This window comes from Protomyctophum parallelum (assembly GCF_964188405.1).
Source record: "Protomyctophum parallelum genome assembly, chromosome: 9".
Taxonomy (NCBI): domain Eukaryota; kingdom Metazoa; phylum Chordata; class Actinopteri; order Myctophiformes; family Myctophidae; genus Protomyctophum; species Protomyctophum parallelum.
Genome location: NC_139706.1, coordinates 4955797 through 4975746, shown reverse-complemented (window position 1 = coordinate 4975746; position 19950 = coordinate 4955797). Strand labels below are relative to the sequence as shown.

Sequence of the window (19950 nt, the reverse complement as noted above, 5' to 3'; positions counted from 1 at the left end):
GACAAGATCATTCCATTCACTTTTATAGCCCAGGCACATCCATTTTACATAAATGTCTACTTCGGTATAAGGCACTTCCTACCAAATAGGTAAGGCACTAAAAGGCAGCTGGTTGTGATGACCGCAATCTCAAGATATGCTTAGTTAACAGCACCATACTGTAGGTTCTTTGAGGACAGAAAAGGATGTACTATTACTGTATATTCAGTGTGACATTGCCATTTTATCTTAAGCTTATTTTGTTTAATGCTCAATTTTGGTCTCAAGGTGCAGATTCAGTGTTTGGGAGAAGCTTTCAAAAGGCTCAACAAGTTGGAAATATGTTAAATTAATTAAATATGAATTTACATTGAACTACAATGTAGGCCTAATAAATAAGGTATATTAAGCCTAATGTTTTTGTTAGAATTCTGCATCCTTACCTGATTAATTTGGTCATGCAAAGTTTTCAGAAAACTTTCAATAATGGTGCATCTCTATATGTTTATTGCAGTAATAAAAAAGAAAAAAAAATCATATTCCACATCAGACATATCGCACATGGACCGTGACTTCCCTCTCAGTCTGGGTTTAGTCATGCATTTGTATTATCTTTTTCTTTTTTTTTAAGCCATTATTTGAGAGAAAGTTGGGAGAGACAGGAAAGAGTAGGGGAGTGACACATAATGGTCTGGTCAGCCAGGAGAGAGTAGGGGAGTGACACATAATGGTCTGGTCAAACAGGAGAGAGTAGGGGAGTGACACATAATGGTCTGGTCAAACAGGAGAGAGTAGGGGAGTGACACATAATGGTCTGGTCAAACAGGAGAGAGTAGGGGAGTGACACATAATGGTCTGGTCAGCCAGGTATCAAACCAGGAATCACTTTCAGGTATTTTATCCCATCTGGTATGCAGCACCCTAAATTCGACTATCGGGATGACCTTTCATGAAGATTCTGCAGAGATGCACATTTCCAATGCCTACTTCATTTTGGAGTGCAGACAATAATTCAGTCGGGTTTAGATGATTTATGTGGTTATTGTGGGGGCTGGGGACTATCGGTGACATATAAAGAAAATATTGTTTTACTTGCAAAGGTTATAAAGGTTGGATTTAGCCACACATTTTCTTTTTTCCCCACAACCTTTTATTGTTCGGTGAAATGGTATACAGCAAACAAATGTATCACTAATCTCCAATGGGAAACTATATATCCCATCATGCACTATGTTGCTCCGTCACAGGTGACATGTCTCAGCTATACCTCAGTCCCTCTCTGCCAGGGATATCAAATGAGTATCCACCTCAGCCTCCGTCAGAATCCTGAACTTGGGCTCCTGTGTTGTGACAACTCCCACCTCCAGGTCAGAGGGCTTAAAATCAATGGCCAGGGCTTCTGAGAGACAGGAGATTGCTGTCTCAATGGCTTGTTCAAAGGTCCAGTCGGATTTCTTTTTAAACGTCTTCTCCAGGAAGCTGGTGGCTTCTCTCTGCTTGACCCCGGCGGAGGTGGCCCTGTAGCCGTGGTAATAGCCTGCCGGGTCACACTTGTACACCTGAGGTCTTTTGTCCTCATCAATGCCAATGACGATCATGCAGCAGCCCAGTGGTCTCATCTCCGCATTCTGCGTGTAGACCTGTGAGATGTCGGCGATCCTCTTACATAGCATGTCCACTGGGATCTCGTATGCATACCTGTACTGCCAGTTGGCTGCCTCATAGCGAGCTCTACTGACCTGGGACCGGCTGTCGGCTGCCATGCCACACATCACGCATCCAATATTCTCCGATATATGGAAGAGGTGGGTGACTGTGGAGGCATCCAGAAGCTTGTCTGGTACTTTCTTCTGGGTTACAACAACGGCACAGTCCTCCCCTCTGACAGCTACAGACGTGAGTCCGCCTTGACTTACAGCTTTGAAAGCATATTCGACTTGGTGAAGCTTTCCTTCAGGAGAGAATATAGTGATGTGACGATCAAAGGCTCCACTTGTTCCACGTGACATTTTAGACACTGACTGAATGGATCACAGTCGCTCATGCAACACTATCTTTTAATCAACACCGTTCTCCTCTTATAGCTTTTAGTCTGAGTTTGCCTCTCATTTCGCATCATGAAATGATGTCAGCCTTGCCCAAATAGGGGGTTACACAGAGTTCCAAGTACTCTGGTTGGACATATCAGGTAACCATGGCAACTTGTTATCAAGACAGCTTGAGCAGCTTCCCCCAGATTTCTTATGGAAATCTGTTCAACATACATGTACAAAGGCCCTAAAGAGGGTTGTCCTAGTAAGGCAGTGCAAGGTGAACCATTTGCTATTTAATTACTATTCCGTGTACAATAACTTCTAGCCAACACATACAACACAAATGGCATAACAGTCAATTTACGAGATATACGAGATATGCACTTGTATACCTGTGCATACTAGTCTATACCTTGGTATGAACTACTGTAGTAACTGATTTGACTGAACAAAAATGGCATGCCTCCATTCTCTGATGTCATATTGACCAAATAAATAATTCTTTACACATGTAAGCCTGTGATCAGGATGTGAACTTGTGAAGATAAAATTGATACCTATACTGTATTCTGATATATGATCAGTAGTCTTATAGTAGTCAATAGTCTTGCCCAAATATGGAGAGACTGTTGGATGTTCTACAAATAGTTTTCCACATTTCCGCATACAAAATCATTTGAAATGTATTATTATACTAGATGTTAAGGCTTCACAACTATTATTTAGGCCCCTTCACGACCTGAAATACGGTTTCACATGGTCTCTCCATATACTATATAAGCATGTCACATCTGTGACGTAACCCAAAACAAACAATGTGTCCCAAACGTGACAATCTTCACCTGTTAAAGGGATTGTGACATTAAAAAAAAGGTTTTGGAATTGTTCTTGTTTTTTTTAGGTTTTCTAATCTCAATTGCACCCAAAAAACATGAACTTTTAACATTCAGTAGATTTTCTGTGATCTGGGGTTTTCTGGCTCAAACAGGTGCTCTGATTTGCCGGCAGTAAGTGACATCACTTACTGCAAATCCCATATATGTCAATGGGATTTGCCAGCAGATGTCACTGTTTCACTGTGTTGCCTGTTTTCATTGTAGCTCAAAAGGCCCAAAAAACCCCAAAGAAAACTTCAGACCACAGCAAATCCACTGAATGTTCAAAGTTCAGGTTTTTGGGGTGTAATTGAGGTCATAAAACCTTTAACATTGAAACGCAAAAATCTCCATATTTTGGCATAGTTTCAGCCTGGTCTATTTGAGAACTAATCAATACTGTAACTATAATAATGGCACAGCAGTGCCAAGAGCGAGGCATTCATTTGGGCTATGTTCCAAAAGTGCCACAGAACTGCCCATAGACTGTAAAAAATATGGACAAAGCGTTCTCCGGGTCTAACATGAACGTAAAATGAAGCCTGAAATCGCTTCATTGTAAATCGCCATCTTTCTAGATCCGTTTGGTACCAGCTGGCCATTGGCTGGCTCCGTTTTGGACCAGCTGGCCATTGGCTGCCCAGACAACGAGGCGGGACTTCCCCCCTTCTTCGTTGGTTTTTATTTTGACTCGAGTGGGAGGGGAATCCCGATCATAGACTGTAACGGTAGCCACGCCCCTCAGAACATACGCGATGTTTTTTCTCCTTTATGGTCATTTTTTTTATTAATGGGACCATAATTTTCCAAAAAGAATATTATGACATTAGAAATGAGACTTTAAACTAGCGACTGGAAGAAGAAAGTATTCATGACCATGTTTATTAAGGTAATACAGTCTAGGTGAAGTTGGGCCAAAATACATGGGCCTCTATGGAGCTATGGGGCTTTTTGGGTCCAGTCCAGCGCCACAACAGGCCATTATATGAACTACCGATTTCAAATGAGGCTTCACGAAATATCTGGCTGACTGCCCCCCTGGAACTGCCCCATTCACCATCACAGCAGGAGGTGGCGGGGGCAAAATGTGAAGCGTCATAGTTAAGAAATGTTCAACTTTGCCGCTGTTTCTGTGGTGACACAGAATGCCAGCCAACCAGGCGGACTAGGCGTACTGTATGATACACTCAACATCACAGAAAGACATTTTGTGCTGATCGGTCAAGCGGTTTGCGAGTTTCTCTGGACAAACGCACGCGCACATACTGTAGTGTAGTAGGCCCACACGCCGTTGTGATTGTAGCCATTAATACAAATAATTAAAAAGAACAATGATTGTTAAATATGTATAAATGTTGTAATTTACTGCTTTGTCAATTGTCATTTGTATTGTTTTTAAATGTAGTGCTTGAGCTTTAATTTCTAACCAAAACAAATTGTATCTTAAAAATCACACCCATGTGAAGTGAGGGGCGCTCTTATCATCGTACATCATCATGCATCATCTCATACTCTCAATTTACGTCATATTTGGCGGAAATTCGACCTAAAGCTGTATTATGTGATTGGTTAGCCAATGGCATTTAATGTTTATGTTACGTCATATTTGAGGCACATATGACCTATTTTCTCCTTTCATTGTCAATGGCAAATGAGACATGTGGGGACAAAAGCTGTATAGGAGGGGCTAGCGCCCCTCAAGAATGACTGGCAAAGTCAAAGTATGCCATCAGACATAAATTTGATTAGTGTGACTGTGAACGGCTCCAAAACCATTCAGCAAAGATTGAGTTAACCATCCTGTTTTGGGTCCTGGTCCTGGATCATCAGCCGGTGAATTACTTGATTTGTATAATGTCGTAGGCTACTTTGTACATATATTATTGAAATTCCTTTATTTGGAATAACCCCTTGAGATGTACCAAGGGGTTATTCCCAATAGAATAATGTTGATATACTGTGTACCACCATCCCCTGTGGACAATGATCATGGCCATGGAGTTATTATCAATCCTGTTTAGAGTCTGTGTTTAATAGTGGTAGGGGGGATAAAGAAATTACTAAAGATAATACTCAGACCTGAAAAGCGAGACCAAATGCAGGACCATGCCTTTTTCCCTTTGAGTTGGAGTGTAATCGGACGTTTATTGCTCACTTTATCTTATATCTTGGTACAGTATAATCTCCCTGTCAATCCAGACTTCAGCATAGATGCACAAAAACAGAGGTAAATCACCACTGTGTCACGGTGGCGGTTTTAGCAGGTCCTGCAGATGACCCTCTTTGACGAGCTGGTAAGGAAGCTGGAGCTTCTTGTTCACCTGAAGCTGGAGGGAGGGTCGGTGCTGGAGGAGCAGCTTGCATACCTCCTCCTGACCACGTTCTGCAGCCTTGTGTAAAGGGGATGCTCCGTCGTCATCACACAGCCCAGGATCTGCTCTGTGCTCTAACAGGAGCCTAACCACGTCCACGTGGCCGCAGTATGCTGCTCGATGGAGCGGAGTCGCGCCGCCTGGTGTCTGGGGTGAGGCACAGGCACCCCTCTCAAGAAGGAACCTACATACAGTAAGCTGGCCATTGCGACTAGCATAGTGCAGGGCAGTGAAATTTGACAGGTCTCTCAGGTTGGGGTCTGTGCCCTTCTGGACAAGGTTCCTGACTTTGTCCAGGTCTCCATGCATGGCTGCAGACCAGATACCCCTTTCAAAGTCCATTTCAGTCAGTGTCTGGTAGGTACTAGACGAGGACGCTTTGTGGGAGCAACAAGAACATTGTTCTGAATCAGACGTCATCAGGCAAAGAGAAAGAAGTGAGAACAACAGAATTCAGGAAAAGTGACAGAAGTACGTCCCTGTGGAACAAAATCCAGACCTCAGCTTCTGGGATATGGGTGGGGTGGTGGTCAAAGTTAACCCAATAAAGGAGATGGTGATGGTTAGGATATGACATCATCACTGTAGCTATAATAGTAGGTTGCCTAATAAGGGCATGAGGGGGATGACAGTAGTGATTATGTGATTCAGACACACTGCATGTGTCAACTAAGACAGATATTGAAGGTGAGATACCAGGTATAATCATAATACACTATATATTACTATTCCAGATAGGGTGAAGTCTAGACTATTATTTATTACTTGCGCACGCAGAGCGCGCAAGTACTAGTTTCACCCAGGACGATATTCGGTCCATTATTATTAGCTGCTCACAAATAGACACGTAGACAAACCTAATCACCGCCCTAAAATAAATTACAAATTACTGTGTACATGTGTTTGTTTCTGTGTTTACTGTAGGTCTACTCTGTGAATTAACAATGTATGATTTTGGCATGTTTTCATGTCCCCACACATCCCTGCTCTCAATCTCACCAAAGACAACGATTACATCAGAAACTAGAAAAAGTGCCCTTCTGGGCACAGGTCTCCACCAGGATTCTTCCTCAGCCTAGTGGGAATATGCGTGCACAGTTTCATGGCAATCGGACGCTGCGTTGAGGAGTTGTGGCGATTTGTACAAAGCGGGCTACTCCTGAAAACTGTAGGAGCCAATCGTGGCCAATCAGGATGGAATATGAGAAATTAAACAAACCTGTCTTGATCACATGACTATGGAGATCATGTGTACCGATTTGCGTGAACTTTGGATAAAATCTGAAGGAGTAATAATAGAAAATGTGTTTTACATATGTCGGCCTCCTGGTGGCGCTATAAAGAGCAGATGTGAAAAATTCCAGACAAAGGTTTTTCCTTGGCCTCTAGGGAGTTGGCATACAAAGTTATCCACAGATCCGTGCAGTTAGAGGTAAAAACACTTTTCGGCCAGTTATAGCGCCACCTTGAGGCTGAGTTGAAATTGTTCATGTGGCATTTCGTCCTCGGCCTAGTGGGAATGTGGGTGCACAATTTCACGGAAATCACGTGATGTGTTCATGATTTGCAGCATTTTGTTTGAAACTGAGCACTCCTGTGAACTTTGGAAGCCAATCTTAACCAATCAGGATGGAGTGTGGGAAATCTGAAAGACCGGTTTCGTTGAATGGCTCTAGAGAGACTGTGTACCAATTTGCGTGATGTTTGGACAAAATCTGTAGGTGTACTGTGCAAAAACTTGTTTTGCACAAAGCGGCCTCCTGGTGGCGCTATAACAGGCCGTTCTGGAAAGTTTGGGGCAGAGGTTCATCGTTGGCATCCAGGGAGTGTGTGTGCAAAATGTAACAGTAATTATGACCCCCTGCTGTCAAAATATGATCCCCCCCAGTCAAAAAACACTGTTTGAAATAGACACTCATGCTTTCCAAGGTATGATTTGGGGTCCTAAGGATGAATACAAAATGAATATCAACATCTTAAAACCCAAATGTTGAATTGTGGGTTTGAGCTCAGGGGGGTAACTACCTGTCAGTGGGGAGGGGGGAGTGTTAATCTTATTCTAAAGCATGCAAAATATACAAACACAAAATTACATAAATCATTTTCAACTGGTACGTATACTCCGTTTACTTCACAATCACAAGACTGACATGAATAGTTCATGTCCAGATATGGCCCACTGACATACCATATAGTGCACTGACTGTATATAAAAAACGACACAAAAACAAATTTCATACACGTTTTACACAGTAAACCTGTGATTTGACATTAAAGACAATTCTGATTCTGTGAATCTTGTAATGAAACTGCTGAACATTTCTGTCCCAAATTAAAGCCCAGAATTATGCTACTGCTCAGGGTTTAGGGGTATATTTGTACAGTGAAACAGCAAAAGGCTCATTAAATCAGTTACGGTGCACTGAAAGGTGACCAGTGAATCTTCTGACCGGTGGAGTGAAGAGGGTGGGTAGAATCATTGGAAATCTGAATTGCCTTTGACCGGTGAATCTTCTGATTAAGCATTCCCAGGACAATTAAGTCTCAGCTGAGCTCCTAATTATGATACTTCTCTCCGTAAGTTAATAATAATAATAAAACTTTATTTGTATAGCACCTTTCATGACATGAAATGCAGCTCAAAGTGCTTTACAGAACAATGGAGAATAAAAGAAAAGCAAGGCAACGACAAAAAACAAGCAGTAATGCAATACAGCAAGGCAACGACAAAAAACAAGCAGTAATGCAATACAGTGAGGACATGAACAACAACAAAAAAATTATAATGAAAAAAAAAAAAAAAAAAGATCAATTAAAAGCAATGTTGTAGAAGTGGGTCTTGAGCTGAGCTTTAAAAATGTCTACAGAGGCTGCCTGACGAAGGTACAGTGGGAGCTTGTTCCATGCCGACGGCCCGTAGAAGCAAAAAGCTGCTTCCCCGTATTTTTTAGTTGCCATTTTTTTAGGCAAAGCGAGCAGGCCAGCAGTGGAAGACCTTAGGGGGCGGTTTGGGACATATTTAGGCAGGCAGTTGTTGCAAAATGAAGCTGAACATCTCATTCCCGGCTAAGCCCCCAAGTACGCTACGACTAAGGGTCATGGGGTAGGCCTATTAAGTGCAATTAATATAATAGTAATATAATATAATATAATATAATAGTAAAGTAAGTGTTTGCATGGGTAAAAAGGTTGGAGGCAGACTGTCGCTGCAGGAACCCGCCGTGCCGAGGAGAGACACATCTCCTTGTTGCAGGCGAAGAGACAGAAGAGAAAACGGCGTGAAGCAGCCCCCACTCCTGTGCCAGTCCCCTCTCGCTTTGTAAAATAAAACATGACACAAAATAGTATACACAGTTCACAGATGCATTGAAATACTATATAAAAATGCATTCACATAACACGGCATGTAAAATGTCCACAGCAATTGGCTCAAACAAAGTCTTGTAACCCATCTTTTTAGCAAATTGTGATCAAAGCATCCTGCCTGATGATAGCAAGTCAAAACCGGTGGAGTGAAGAGGGTGGGTAGAATCATTGTAAATCTGAATTGCCTTTGACCGGTGAATCTTCTGATTAAGCATTCCCAGGACAATTAAGTCTCAGCTGAGCTCCTAATTATGATACTTCTCTCCGTAAGTTGTAGCAAAATGAAGCTGAACATCTCATTCCCGGCTAAGCCCCCAAGTATGCTACGACTAAGGGTCATGGGGTAGGCCTATTAAGTGCAATTAATATAATAGTAATATAATATAATATAATAGTAAAGTAAGTGTCTGCATGGGTAAAAAGGTATCGACAACTGGGAGGAAGCTGCAAAGGACCGTGGCGTTTGGAGGCAGACTGTTGCTGCAGGAACCCGCCGTGCCGAGGAGAGACATCTCCTTGTTGCAGGCGAAGAGACAGAAGAGGAAACTGCGTGAAGCAGCCACCACTCCTGTGCCAGTCCCCTCTCGCTTTGTCTGCGCCAACTGCGCTAAAGACTGCCACTCCGGAGCGGGCTGTCCAGCCACAGCCGTCGCTGCAAGAAAACATGACCACTCAGGCGCAACCCATCGTCATCACTGACGGACGGATGCCTATGATGTAAATGATGCGTAACCCAACCCCAGATTCCACATGCAAAACGAGCTGTCACTGTCTCTCTCTCTCTGGTGGTCCTCTGACAAGCCCTGTTATCCCGTTTTTCCATACACCTGGTCAGCTCATTGGTGCTTTATTGCATCTTTCTTGAGTACATCCACGTAGGCCTATCACATTAATGTGGCGCGGTCTCGTGACCGTGTGTTGGTTTCCGACAGCACCAATTTGCAGGTTGGCAGCTCTTGATGTCTTTGGCAGTGTACTGCTAGTAGTATCATTCTCTTGGTTGCTATATTTTCTCACTCATGCTTGGTATTCCATCATACAGATTATTGTAACATGTGCACTCTTGCTGTAGAGACACAAAACAGACCACAAGCCAAGAAACAAGGAGCTGGAAAATAAGACTATCCAAGTCATAGTTTCTAAACCAAATGCCTGCCCATCTTCTAGCAGTCTAGCTACTCTATCAAGTGGCCAAAATAATATGGGGCAACACACCTGGTGTGTTTTCACAATAACTCTTTACTATGCATAGAGAACTCTGTCTTACCTGTCCTAGGGCTGGGCATATAGTGTCTAATAAAATCAGGCAGAAGAATTACAACTTACAAGGTACTTGTTAAGGGTCTTACAAACACTACAAACAGAGCCGAGTATGTAACGCTGATGCTCCGACCACTCTGAATTTCTGAACGATCTGAAGGACCTGGGGTGCGCTCCAGTGCTCTTAGAGGGTATTTCCGAACGCACTTACAGTGTACAAGGGCTTGAGTTTCTACGGGCAGATTCACACAGAGTCCATTTGATTCAAACTGTTCACAAATACTTTTGCCTGGTCTCCGCTGACACTGGCCATTCACATTGGCCTCGATTCTTCCTCATCCGAGTGCACTTCATTCAACTGTATTCAACGCTTTCACATTGCAGCGATCCGTATCCGAGACTACCTCCATGCGGTCTCAGGAATGGTTGGGTGATCCGCTCCGGGGTTGGCCGTGATAAAGTATTTGCTTTTATCTGCCAGCAATCGAGCATAGGGATGGAGCAAGGAGGACCAGCGAATGGAAGTTAAAGTTGGACCAGATAATAGTGACTGGCAGAAGACAATGAGTTGCCTGTGAGAGAGAGAGGAGAGACATGAGAACACAGAAAATCTCAAACTGAACTGATCTGTACGTACAGATTATTTTTTTAATCCATGCACATCAGTGATTTCAATGAGCAGCTGATCTACATGCTTGCAATGCAACGCATTGTGAGTTTGTAGATCAGCAATTTTGGTAACTGGTGGAGGTGGGTGCACTGCCACCTGCAGACTGTCAACCAGGGTCTCCAGTATCATGCAGTGTGACATAAGTGTGAGGTGTGGGATAAAAGATAAAGAAAACTTTGTCCATTCAATTTACATGAAATGGTAATTTGTCTTTGGCACACCGGCAATCAGTTTACAACAATAATTGCAATTGTTAATATCCATTATCATTAATAAATAATAATAATAATATCCATTATCATGTGGAAGTGTCCACATTGTGTGTTCTCAATCCAACCCTCCCCAATATTTATAAAGGAACATTGTGTGTATTCATTTATTCTCTACAATACAATAAATCTTGCAAAACAAACAGCTGAAGGGAAAAACTATTAAACTTAGGCACTTCAGTTGACCAATTCAAGCACAGTGCTGTCATTCTGTAGACTAAACATAAAAATAATATAACAAGAAATAATACCAACATAATGGTCAACTTAAGTGATAATTTTGGTTAAAACAAAAAGGTATTTCTTAAAGGTGGGGGCGGCGGTGGATGGGGCGGCGGTGGCTCAGGGGTAGAGTGCCTGGATGGTAACCGTAAGGTTGCCAGTTCGAACCCGGGCTCCCCCAGAGTTACTGTCGAAGTGTCCTTGAGCAAGACACTGAACCCCTAATTGCTCCCGATGTGCTAGTTGGTGCCTTGCATGGTTTCCGCTGCCATCGGTGTATGAATGTGTGTGTGAATGGGTGAATGTAATGCACAATCTCTGTAAAGCGCCTTGGATAAAGGCGCTATATAAATGCACCATTTTACCATTTTTTTAAAGGTTAAATACCTATCATTGCTATAGACTAGTGTTTGTTCAGTAACAGAGGTCTCCCCAGCTCTTTAATAAACAGAAAATACATTTTCAGGCACGCTGGGCAAGACCTATGCTGTAGTGTAGAGAGTGTATCGGCGGAAGTGGCGGGATTTGGGCGGAAGAACCGCTAAAGGAAATGGCGTTGACGCTTTAGAAATCCATTTAAATTCTCCATGAATTAAACAAGTGTGATTTGGCGAAAAATACATCCGACGGATGTTCCGGCCCGACACTTCCGCCGATACACTCTGCCTTAAGTTGTGACCAGGCTTTTCTCTTCACAGATGATAGTCCGGCAGCCGACAGGCTTCTTTTGTTTAAAGTGGGAAATTTGGTATAATAGTCTTTTTTTTATTGGCCTAAAATATTGTCTATATAGCCTGCATACATTCATGAACCCACTTGCTGATCGGCTGTCGGCATTGAGCACGTTTTTTAATCAGACCAGTGTGTGTCCAGTGGAAACCTCGTATGAATCTGATCTCAGGTTAATGGGGGTTTTTATGTGACCACACCATTAACATCCTATAGGCAAGATTTTAAAATTTTCATTATGCTTTATGTAGCATGTGACATGTCAAACTAGGGGGTTTTCATGATTCTGAGGGGTTTTCATGATTCTGAATGCATTTCTAGCATTAGTTTTGCACAAAAAAACACTCCTTGGGCTAAAATCAGCCATAGCCACTTGCCCAAATGTGCCCAAATTCTCCAAAATGCGCTGGCCATTTTTAGCCCAATGAGTGTTTTTTGTGCAAAACTAATGCTAACCCTAACCCTTATGACATTTTTGCCTTATAGAGGAGGTCAATGGTATAGTCACATATAAACCCCTATTAAAGAAATGCTCAATACAGACAACATTTAGGCCATAAAGAAATACTGGTTTCAGAACATCCCACTCCACTGACACATGCCTCCTCTATTTGAGCGACCACATCAAACACGAGGTGGATGCTGGAAAATACTGCGGCATGGTCATGCTGGACCTCCAAAAGGCTTTTGACACCGTGAACCACTCCATACTGGTTAACAAGCTTAAAGCTATTGGTTTTGATAGCACATCAGTGAGCTGGATGCAATCCTACCTGGAGGGGAGAGAACAGATGGTGGAGGTGAACGGAACACTGTCCCCTCCCCTCCCAGTGAGCTGTGGCGTCCCACAAGGAAGCATACTAGGGCCTTTACTGTTCCTAATTTATGTTAACGACATGACTTCAGCTTGTGACTGCAACTTGTTCCTGTTCGCAGATGACTCAGCACTGCTGGTCTCGGACAGGAACAAACTGCAGGTTGAAAAGACCCTCAGCTCTGAACTCGGTAGAATCTGCACCTGGCTCGCTGATAACAAACTATCCTTACACCTGGGAAAAACTGAATCCATCCTCTTCGGATCAAATAGTAAACTCAGCAAGGCAGATGGCTTCTTGGTTAGAGTCGGTGACAATATTATCACACGAAAAGATGAAATTACCTACCTAGGTTCCATCCTGGAGGCCAATCTTTCCGGTGATAAAATGGCCACCAACGTAATCAAAAAAGTCAATCAAAGAACAAGATTCCTTTACAGGATCTCCTCACTGGTCAGCAAAACCACCTTGAAGACCTTAACAGGAGCCCTCGTACAAGGTTTCTTTGACTATGCATCCACCTCTTGGTACCACAGCACCTCAAAGGCCCTTAAAACAAGGCTCCAGACCTCTCAAAACAAACTGGTCAGGCTCCTACTTGGCCTCACCCCCCGAACCCACCTCACCCCTGCCCACTTTGACAGGCTGGGATGGCTTAGGGTCGACGACAGAGTACAGCATCTTGCAATGGGTCTGGTCCACAAGATTCGATACACCACCAAGATACCCATGTACCTGTCTAAATACTTCCTTAATGTAAACGAAGTCCACACCCACAACACCAGAGGGAGTGCAACAAACCATGTACAACCCAGATTCGGCACAAACAAGGGACTAAATTCTTTTCGCTCCTATGCCACCAAAATGTGGAACGCCCTACCAACAGTCATTAAGACATGTGAATCCCTTGACTCCTTCAAAACCGCTCTCAAAGGGCACCTACGGACGGCTGCAATTCGAAACTGGCCTCTGTAAAATCTGAATCCCCCCCACCCCCCCACCCCATTTTCCCTCACTGTATATTGTATATTTTCCCTTTTTTGCTTCCCATATGATGAATTCCTGTTCTGTTCTTTACCTACAGAGAAATGTCTATTTGTATGTCTCTAAATGTTTGTATGTCCTTAAATGTTTTGATGAATTGAACAATGTGGACCCTGTTGTAAACAAGTGTAATGCTTAATTGGGTCGTCCACTCACAGTTGACAGTCTTTGTATTGAGTTTGTGCTTAAAATGTACTGTAAATTCTACAAACTGTTAATAAAGATTTCAATCAATCAATCAATACTATATACCAAATTTCCCACCCCACAACCCCGGCTGCCAGACCATGAGTAAGGCTGGGGCCGAGGCTAATTTTCAGGTACTGTAGGTGACAAAATGTCAGCCAATCAGGAGAGAGTAGGTATTTGAGCTTACAATGTTAAAGTGTTCCAGTTCAAATTGTGTCTGCTCATTTATTTGTGTTATCGCTTACAATTCCACTTGTTTCATCTGTATCCTCATCCTGACTACGTTCTCTATCCTGATTGGATACAATTGATATCCCAGTTTCAGTTTCTGAAAATGCATTTTCTTCTTAAAAGAAACAAGCAACAAGTTTAAAAAAAAGAGAAGAAAAAGCAGCTAAAACATGGCATTTATATACACATTTAAGTTACTTATTTTACAAGAAATATTTAAAATTCAAGTGGAGACGTAACACTTAACCAAAGAAATTCACTTACACTACCTTTAAAGACAAACACATACGTTGTACAATTTCCAGAACAATATAGGCCTACAGGCCTACACTTTCCACAAACATACCAGTGGTGAATGGACGCTACAGTTTCATACCTTTTGAAGTTTTGAATAGTCCTTGGTTGTTGGCTTTTTCTGTTGAAATTGTAGAATGGTTCCTTGGCAGGGTTAGCTTTTCTGTTGATTTTTGTATATATATTTCCTTTGTCTTAGACGTGGTACCTTGAACAATGATCTCCTGTGGTGGCAGTGGTGCTACTCCAAAAATCACTGAGGGCACACCTGTGCCTAATTATTATGATTGAGTGTCACCCATGACTCATCCCCTTTTTAAAGAATAAGTAAAGTGTTGTAGTGTTGTGTTTTTTTGAAGAGGTGACAGATAAAATATCTAATATGGCATACTAACTTAGACATAAATGGGTGTGTCAGTCACTTTTACGATCTATGCTCAGTTGCTCACTCACCTGGACATGAGCATATAGCTGCAGGCCTGTGCAGCTGCCTACGAGTCTGAGAACAATGGTAAGGTCCCACAGTAGACCTACTTTATATGACCATTAGATGGCAGTGTTGATTCTTGTCTAATGGTTCAGTTTGGAAGTGTCATTCATTTCAATGTAGGTCTACCGGAGTGGTTTTCAACCTTTTTCATATCAGGCCCATTATGGGTTTTTTTGGCATTTGAACCATGGGCCACCATTTGATGAGATGTAGCTTTGCATGCCCCACACTAAAGAATGTTGTTTAATATCGTTGGTTAAGTTTTGTCGACAATGCCATGCTGTATTGATGTGGTGGCCTAGGAGAGATAACAGGCAAACGTTCAGAATAATAATTCTTCTACCTTCTTTTCTTGCAAAATAATAATTATTCTACCTTCTACCTTTGTATACATCGTATTTGTTGATGCAATACATGATGACAAGACTGTATGCAGTATATCTTGTAAATTAAGTAATGCAAATGTTTAACAATAATTTAACACAAGGGTCCATTTGGTTTCATTTGACACTCTCAAGAGTTAAAGATTTAAAAAGGGTCCATTGGGTTACCAACTCTCCATAATTTAGCTGGGAATCCCCTCAAGGACCACTGGTTGAAAACCACTGGGACAGGACAACCACTCTGCGTCTGTTTGTGTCTGTGCTGTCAGTGTGTGTGTGTGTGTGTGTGTGTGTGTGTGTGTGTGTGTGTGTGTGTGTGTGTGTGTGTGTGTGTGTGTGCGCACCCTCGCACGTATGCGCGGTGTCATCTCTTCTCTTAGTTTCCACCACAATGACCGACCAATCTGGATAGAGGATCACTGTCTCATTCAATTACAGTGTCACCTGGCAGACTTACACACACACACACACACACACACACACACACACACACACACACACACACACACACACACACACACACACACGCATGCATGCGCGCACACACACACACACACACACACACACACACACACACACACATGCACACACACACACACACACACACACACACACACACGCACACACACACACACACGCACAGACAGTATGCATGGCCATAATCATGCAGAATGCACACTATGTTTTCAGACACACACAAACACACACAGATGACTTTTTGAGAGCAACAAGTTTAATTCATTTTTATAAAATTATGGAAGAGGTGCACATTTTAAGGAAAATGCAAAGGCCCATAAGTTATAACATAATGTATCCTATAGCTATCTGCTGTTCTTTGGTCAGGAGATTTGGTACAGAGGGAAAGATATTGTGAACTATTATAGACCTATATGGGGGACAACACTCAAGCTAAGCTCGAGCTATATATACAGTTGACCCAAGAAACAGGTCTAATAGAGCTGGCTGTGGGTCCCAATCCCTCCAAGACATAAAAGGATTTCTGTGTTTAAAGCCCATTTTGAACCCCTTTTGGTGTTAGCATTATGTTATGCTTTAGCTATTGAAAAATAGCAGATCTACAAGCTCATAGCGCGCCACCGAGTGGCGCGCTACAAGCTTGTGGGTCTGCTATTTTTGAAAAATCCAAGAACGACAAGAAACATAGCTTTTTCAGAAAACTGTCTTTTTCAAACAGACATTTTTAGAATCTGATCTCAAGTCATAATTACACACCTCTGCGGCAGACCGGTGGAACTGTGGGGTGTAGCAGCGTAGCAGATCTGATAGAGTATAGACACAATTAGGATTTAAGGCTGAGAAGCTTGGATCATTGATCCCAACATGAGTACCAAACCCATGCTATAGTCTCCTTAAAGCTACTAGCGGAGCACCCTCTTACCCCTGCTAGTCTCCTTAAAGCTACTAGCGGAGCACCCTCTTACCCCTGCTAGTCTCCTTAAAGCTACTAGTGGAGCACCCTCTTAAGTCACTGTGATCGGCCTCTTAACCTAATACTTCTGTCAGCGTCTTCACCTCACGGGCCCTTCTTCATCATCATCATCAAAGTATCATGGAGTATGTGGATCAAAGTAAACAATAGTCTACACATCAATTCAAGCTATACATCTGTCAATATACAACACGTAATACTGTATTTCTACATGACTTCATAGAGAGTTTGCCAGCACATTGCATTTAACCTCTTAAACTCTATGTACTTCGTTGGCCAGGGTCCCTGTACTTGGTCCCCTCTTTTTTGCGTCTACACCAAAGAACACTTTGCTGAAAATAGGCGATCTACAAGCTCACAATTGACGCATTGCAATGCAGTGAATTGTGAGCATGTGGATCGTCTATTTTCCTCGAATGATCACATATTTGAAATCACTGAATAATTGACCATATGCAGACCACGTCCATCTCGGCAGCAAGGTGGTTTCAGAATAGTCGTGTCTACAATCCTATCTGATTGTATGTCAAACTCACCAAGACTGCAGCTGTACGGAAAGCTTAAATTATCCTCTTCCTATCTGCAAAGTGTTTGTTTTATAAAGATCCACCGTATGCATGTTATGAGCTACTTCCTGGAAATTCCTTGCAGATGATTATTTTTCTGTGTCAGAGTTTGGAAGTGCTCGTTATCAGTAAAGCAACCTCCTGCTGCCTCCTGCATTATGTGGAATTTCAAAACAGGGCCTTTGAGTGATATCCAATGAGCACTTCCAAACTCCAAAAATCACCCGCAAGGAATTTCTTGACAGGAAGTACTGTAGCTCATATCATATCTATGGTGTATTTTTTATAAAACAAACACTTTTCGTACAGCTGCAATGTTGGTGAGTTTGACGTTTTCTGTTTGGATGAATGGGCTGTCAATGGGAAATTGCACCTAATTAGCACCTTGCTGGCAACGTGGAAGTGGTCTGCATATGGTCAATTGCCTCTTATGGATGCTAGGGACACAGGGTAGTGTAAGGCGAGTGAGCACAGTGACATCTGATAATCAAAACGTTGAAATCAATGATGGGATGCAGGGAGCTGGTCACGTTGATTGGCAGGTCCTTTGTCCTCCCTTCTGATGACAAACAAGGACAACCTGGAGGAAGACAAACGACAAGAGATTAGTAACAACCCTGATTACTTTGTACATGTGTGTACCAGACCCTATATAATATATCCAACTAGAAGAAGTGCCCCTCGGGGGACACAGGTCTTCACCAGGCCAGGTCAGGCGATAAAAACTATTATCGCATTGCTGAAAATACTAGTACCTGAGGGGACTTTGGAGTAGCGGCACTGGTGTTACAAGACAAACGCACTTGGAATGGGAAATAGTGGGGGGGAAATGGAATTTGTAGGGTCCCCCCCCCCCCCCCCCCTTTAAAACTTTATAATGCTCAAAACTCTTGAAAACAATAGCCGATCTACAACCTCACAACGACTTGCGTCGCGATTATTGCATTTTATTTCAGTATTTCTTTTTTTAAAGAAACAATTTTTTTAACATTAAGGAATATTTTTTATTTTAATATTTTAGAACAACACAGATCTTGTATGGGAGGTGGGGGGAGGGTGGGGGGGGTGGTGTCCCTTGCATGAAATATTTTCAGATGGGGGTTGATCACTTCACCGTCAAATACATTACATATTATTATATTATGTCCTTGACGTACAAATGTTTGGGAACCACTGACGTCCCAGACAGCATCCGACCCATTGACCTCTGCCAACGTCGTTCCTCATGTGATGTCAGTATACAGACTAATGCCTCTGCTTCATAGTTCATACCCTGTTGTACGGAGAAATGAGAGCTCTATACAAGCTAACAATGCGCCACATCTGTGACGCTTTGTGAGCTTGTAGCTTAACCTTGGCCTGGCAGACGCTCACAACCTAACCACATGAACCCTGTAGTGCCCCCATTCTGGCCATGTCGTATAACGTGAGGTGAACAACAATAGCAACGGGTTGTGAGCTTGTAGATTGTGTAGATGAGCTTGTAGATTGGAAGTATATGGTGATATATTGTATATGTCAATAAAAGTAAGTCGCCCTGCGCGAGCGAGTGTGTGGGTGGGTGGGCGGGCGGGCGGGCGTGTGTGTGTGTGCCCGTGCGTCGGGTCACGGCGTGGGGATTACGTGTGTGTGAGTGATTGAGGGTGACAGCGGTCCTGGTATTAGGGGCCCTGCGGCAGATTTCGTGGGCCTGTTTTAGACACACTAAGCTGGATTTACCAGCAGCAGTGTGTCAGCAGTGATGCAGCCTGCCTGGACCTCCTACAGCACACACACACACACACACACACACACACACACACACACACACACACACACACACACACACACACACACACACACCCCTGGTCACCTCTGACCCTGTGCGTCTGCCTTTCTCCACCTGTAACCTCCATCTCTCTCCATAGCTTCACTTACACAATCGCAATGTCTATTTTCTGTCCTGACCGGACACCAGGATTATTTCAAGTGAATTATTATTAGATATAGATATTATCTAGATATAGATTATTATTTATGTTTTATGACACACCAGTTCCAATACGTCCCGAGATGCCTGTAATTCCCTTCTTTCACATTACACATTCTCATTGGTATGCTCTGTTAGAGTTTGCAACAGGCTCAATGATACAGTGGACATTCCAGGTCAAACAGAATGATACAAAGATGCTGCTTTGCCATCTCTCTCTATACGTCGTCCTCAGACGAGCCCTCAACAACAACAAAACAAAATGCTATATCACTCCACAGACAACAAACTGCGACTAGGGAGAGCAGAAATGTACTGTCCAAGACTCCGAGTGTCCGGATAGATGTTTGGATGGCTGATCTGGTGTGCAGCGATGCACAACAGGTGTGTATAATTAGTTTGACTCAGCCCAGGTGTACCATCACCCACACAGTCAGTCATCATAATAAAAGTTAGGCTGGCCTTATAATATTGAGGACTTTAGTACAGTAGGCTAGGAGCGCTATAGAAGTGTGTGTGTGTGTGTGTGTGTGTGTGTGTGTGTGTGTGTGTGTGTGTGTGTGTGTGTGTGTGTGTGTGTGTGTGTGTGTGTGTGTGTGTGTGTGTGTGTCATCTGTAATTTCCAAACCTTTTCATTACAGTCCAGTATTATCCTTACAATTTGCTTGTATTGCATTGTCCACTGATGCTTGTATGAGTGACAAATAAATCCCTATTCATTCTCTTCATTCTCTTTAATAAATT

The 19950-nt window shown here is 42.8% G+C and overlaps 2 protein-coding genes across 2 annotated transcripts; both read right to left on the bottom strand.

Moving 5' to 3' along the window:
* Positions 1–1247: 1247 nt before the first annotated feature.
* Positions 1248–1988, bottom strand: LOC310864293 (proteasome subunit alpha type-6-like; the record flags this gene model as incomplete). The annotated part of the gene is made up of 1 exon (XM_083772929.1): positions 1248–1988. One exon carries the CDS (start codon positions 1986–1988, stop codon positions 1248–1250), a length of 741 nt encoding a protein of 246 aa, XP_083629055.1.
* A 3142-nt stretch (positions 1989–5130) lies between these two features.
* Positions 5131–5679, bottom strand: LOC310863966 (uncharacterized protein; the record flags this gene model as incomplete). The annotated part of the gene is made up of 1 exon (XM_083772499.1): positions 5131–5679. The coding sequence occupies one exon, from the start codon at positions 5677–5679 to the stop codon at positions 5131–5133; it is 549 nt and encodes a 182-aa protein (XP_083628625.1).
* Positions 5680–19950: the final 14271 nt, after the last annotated feature.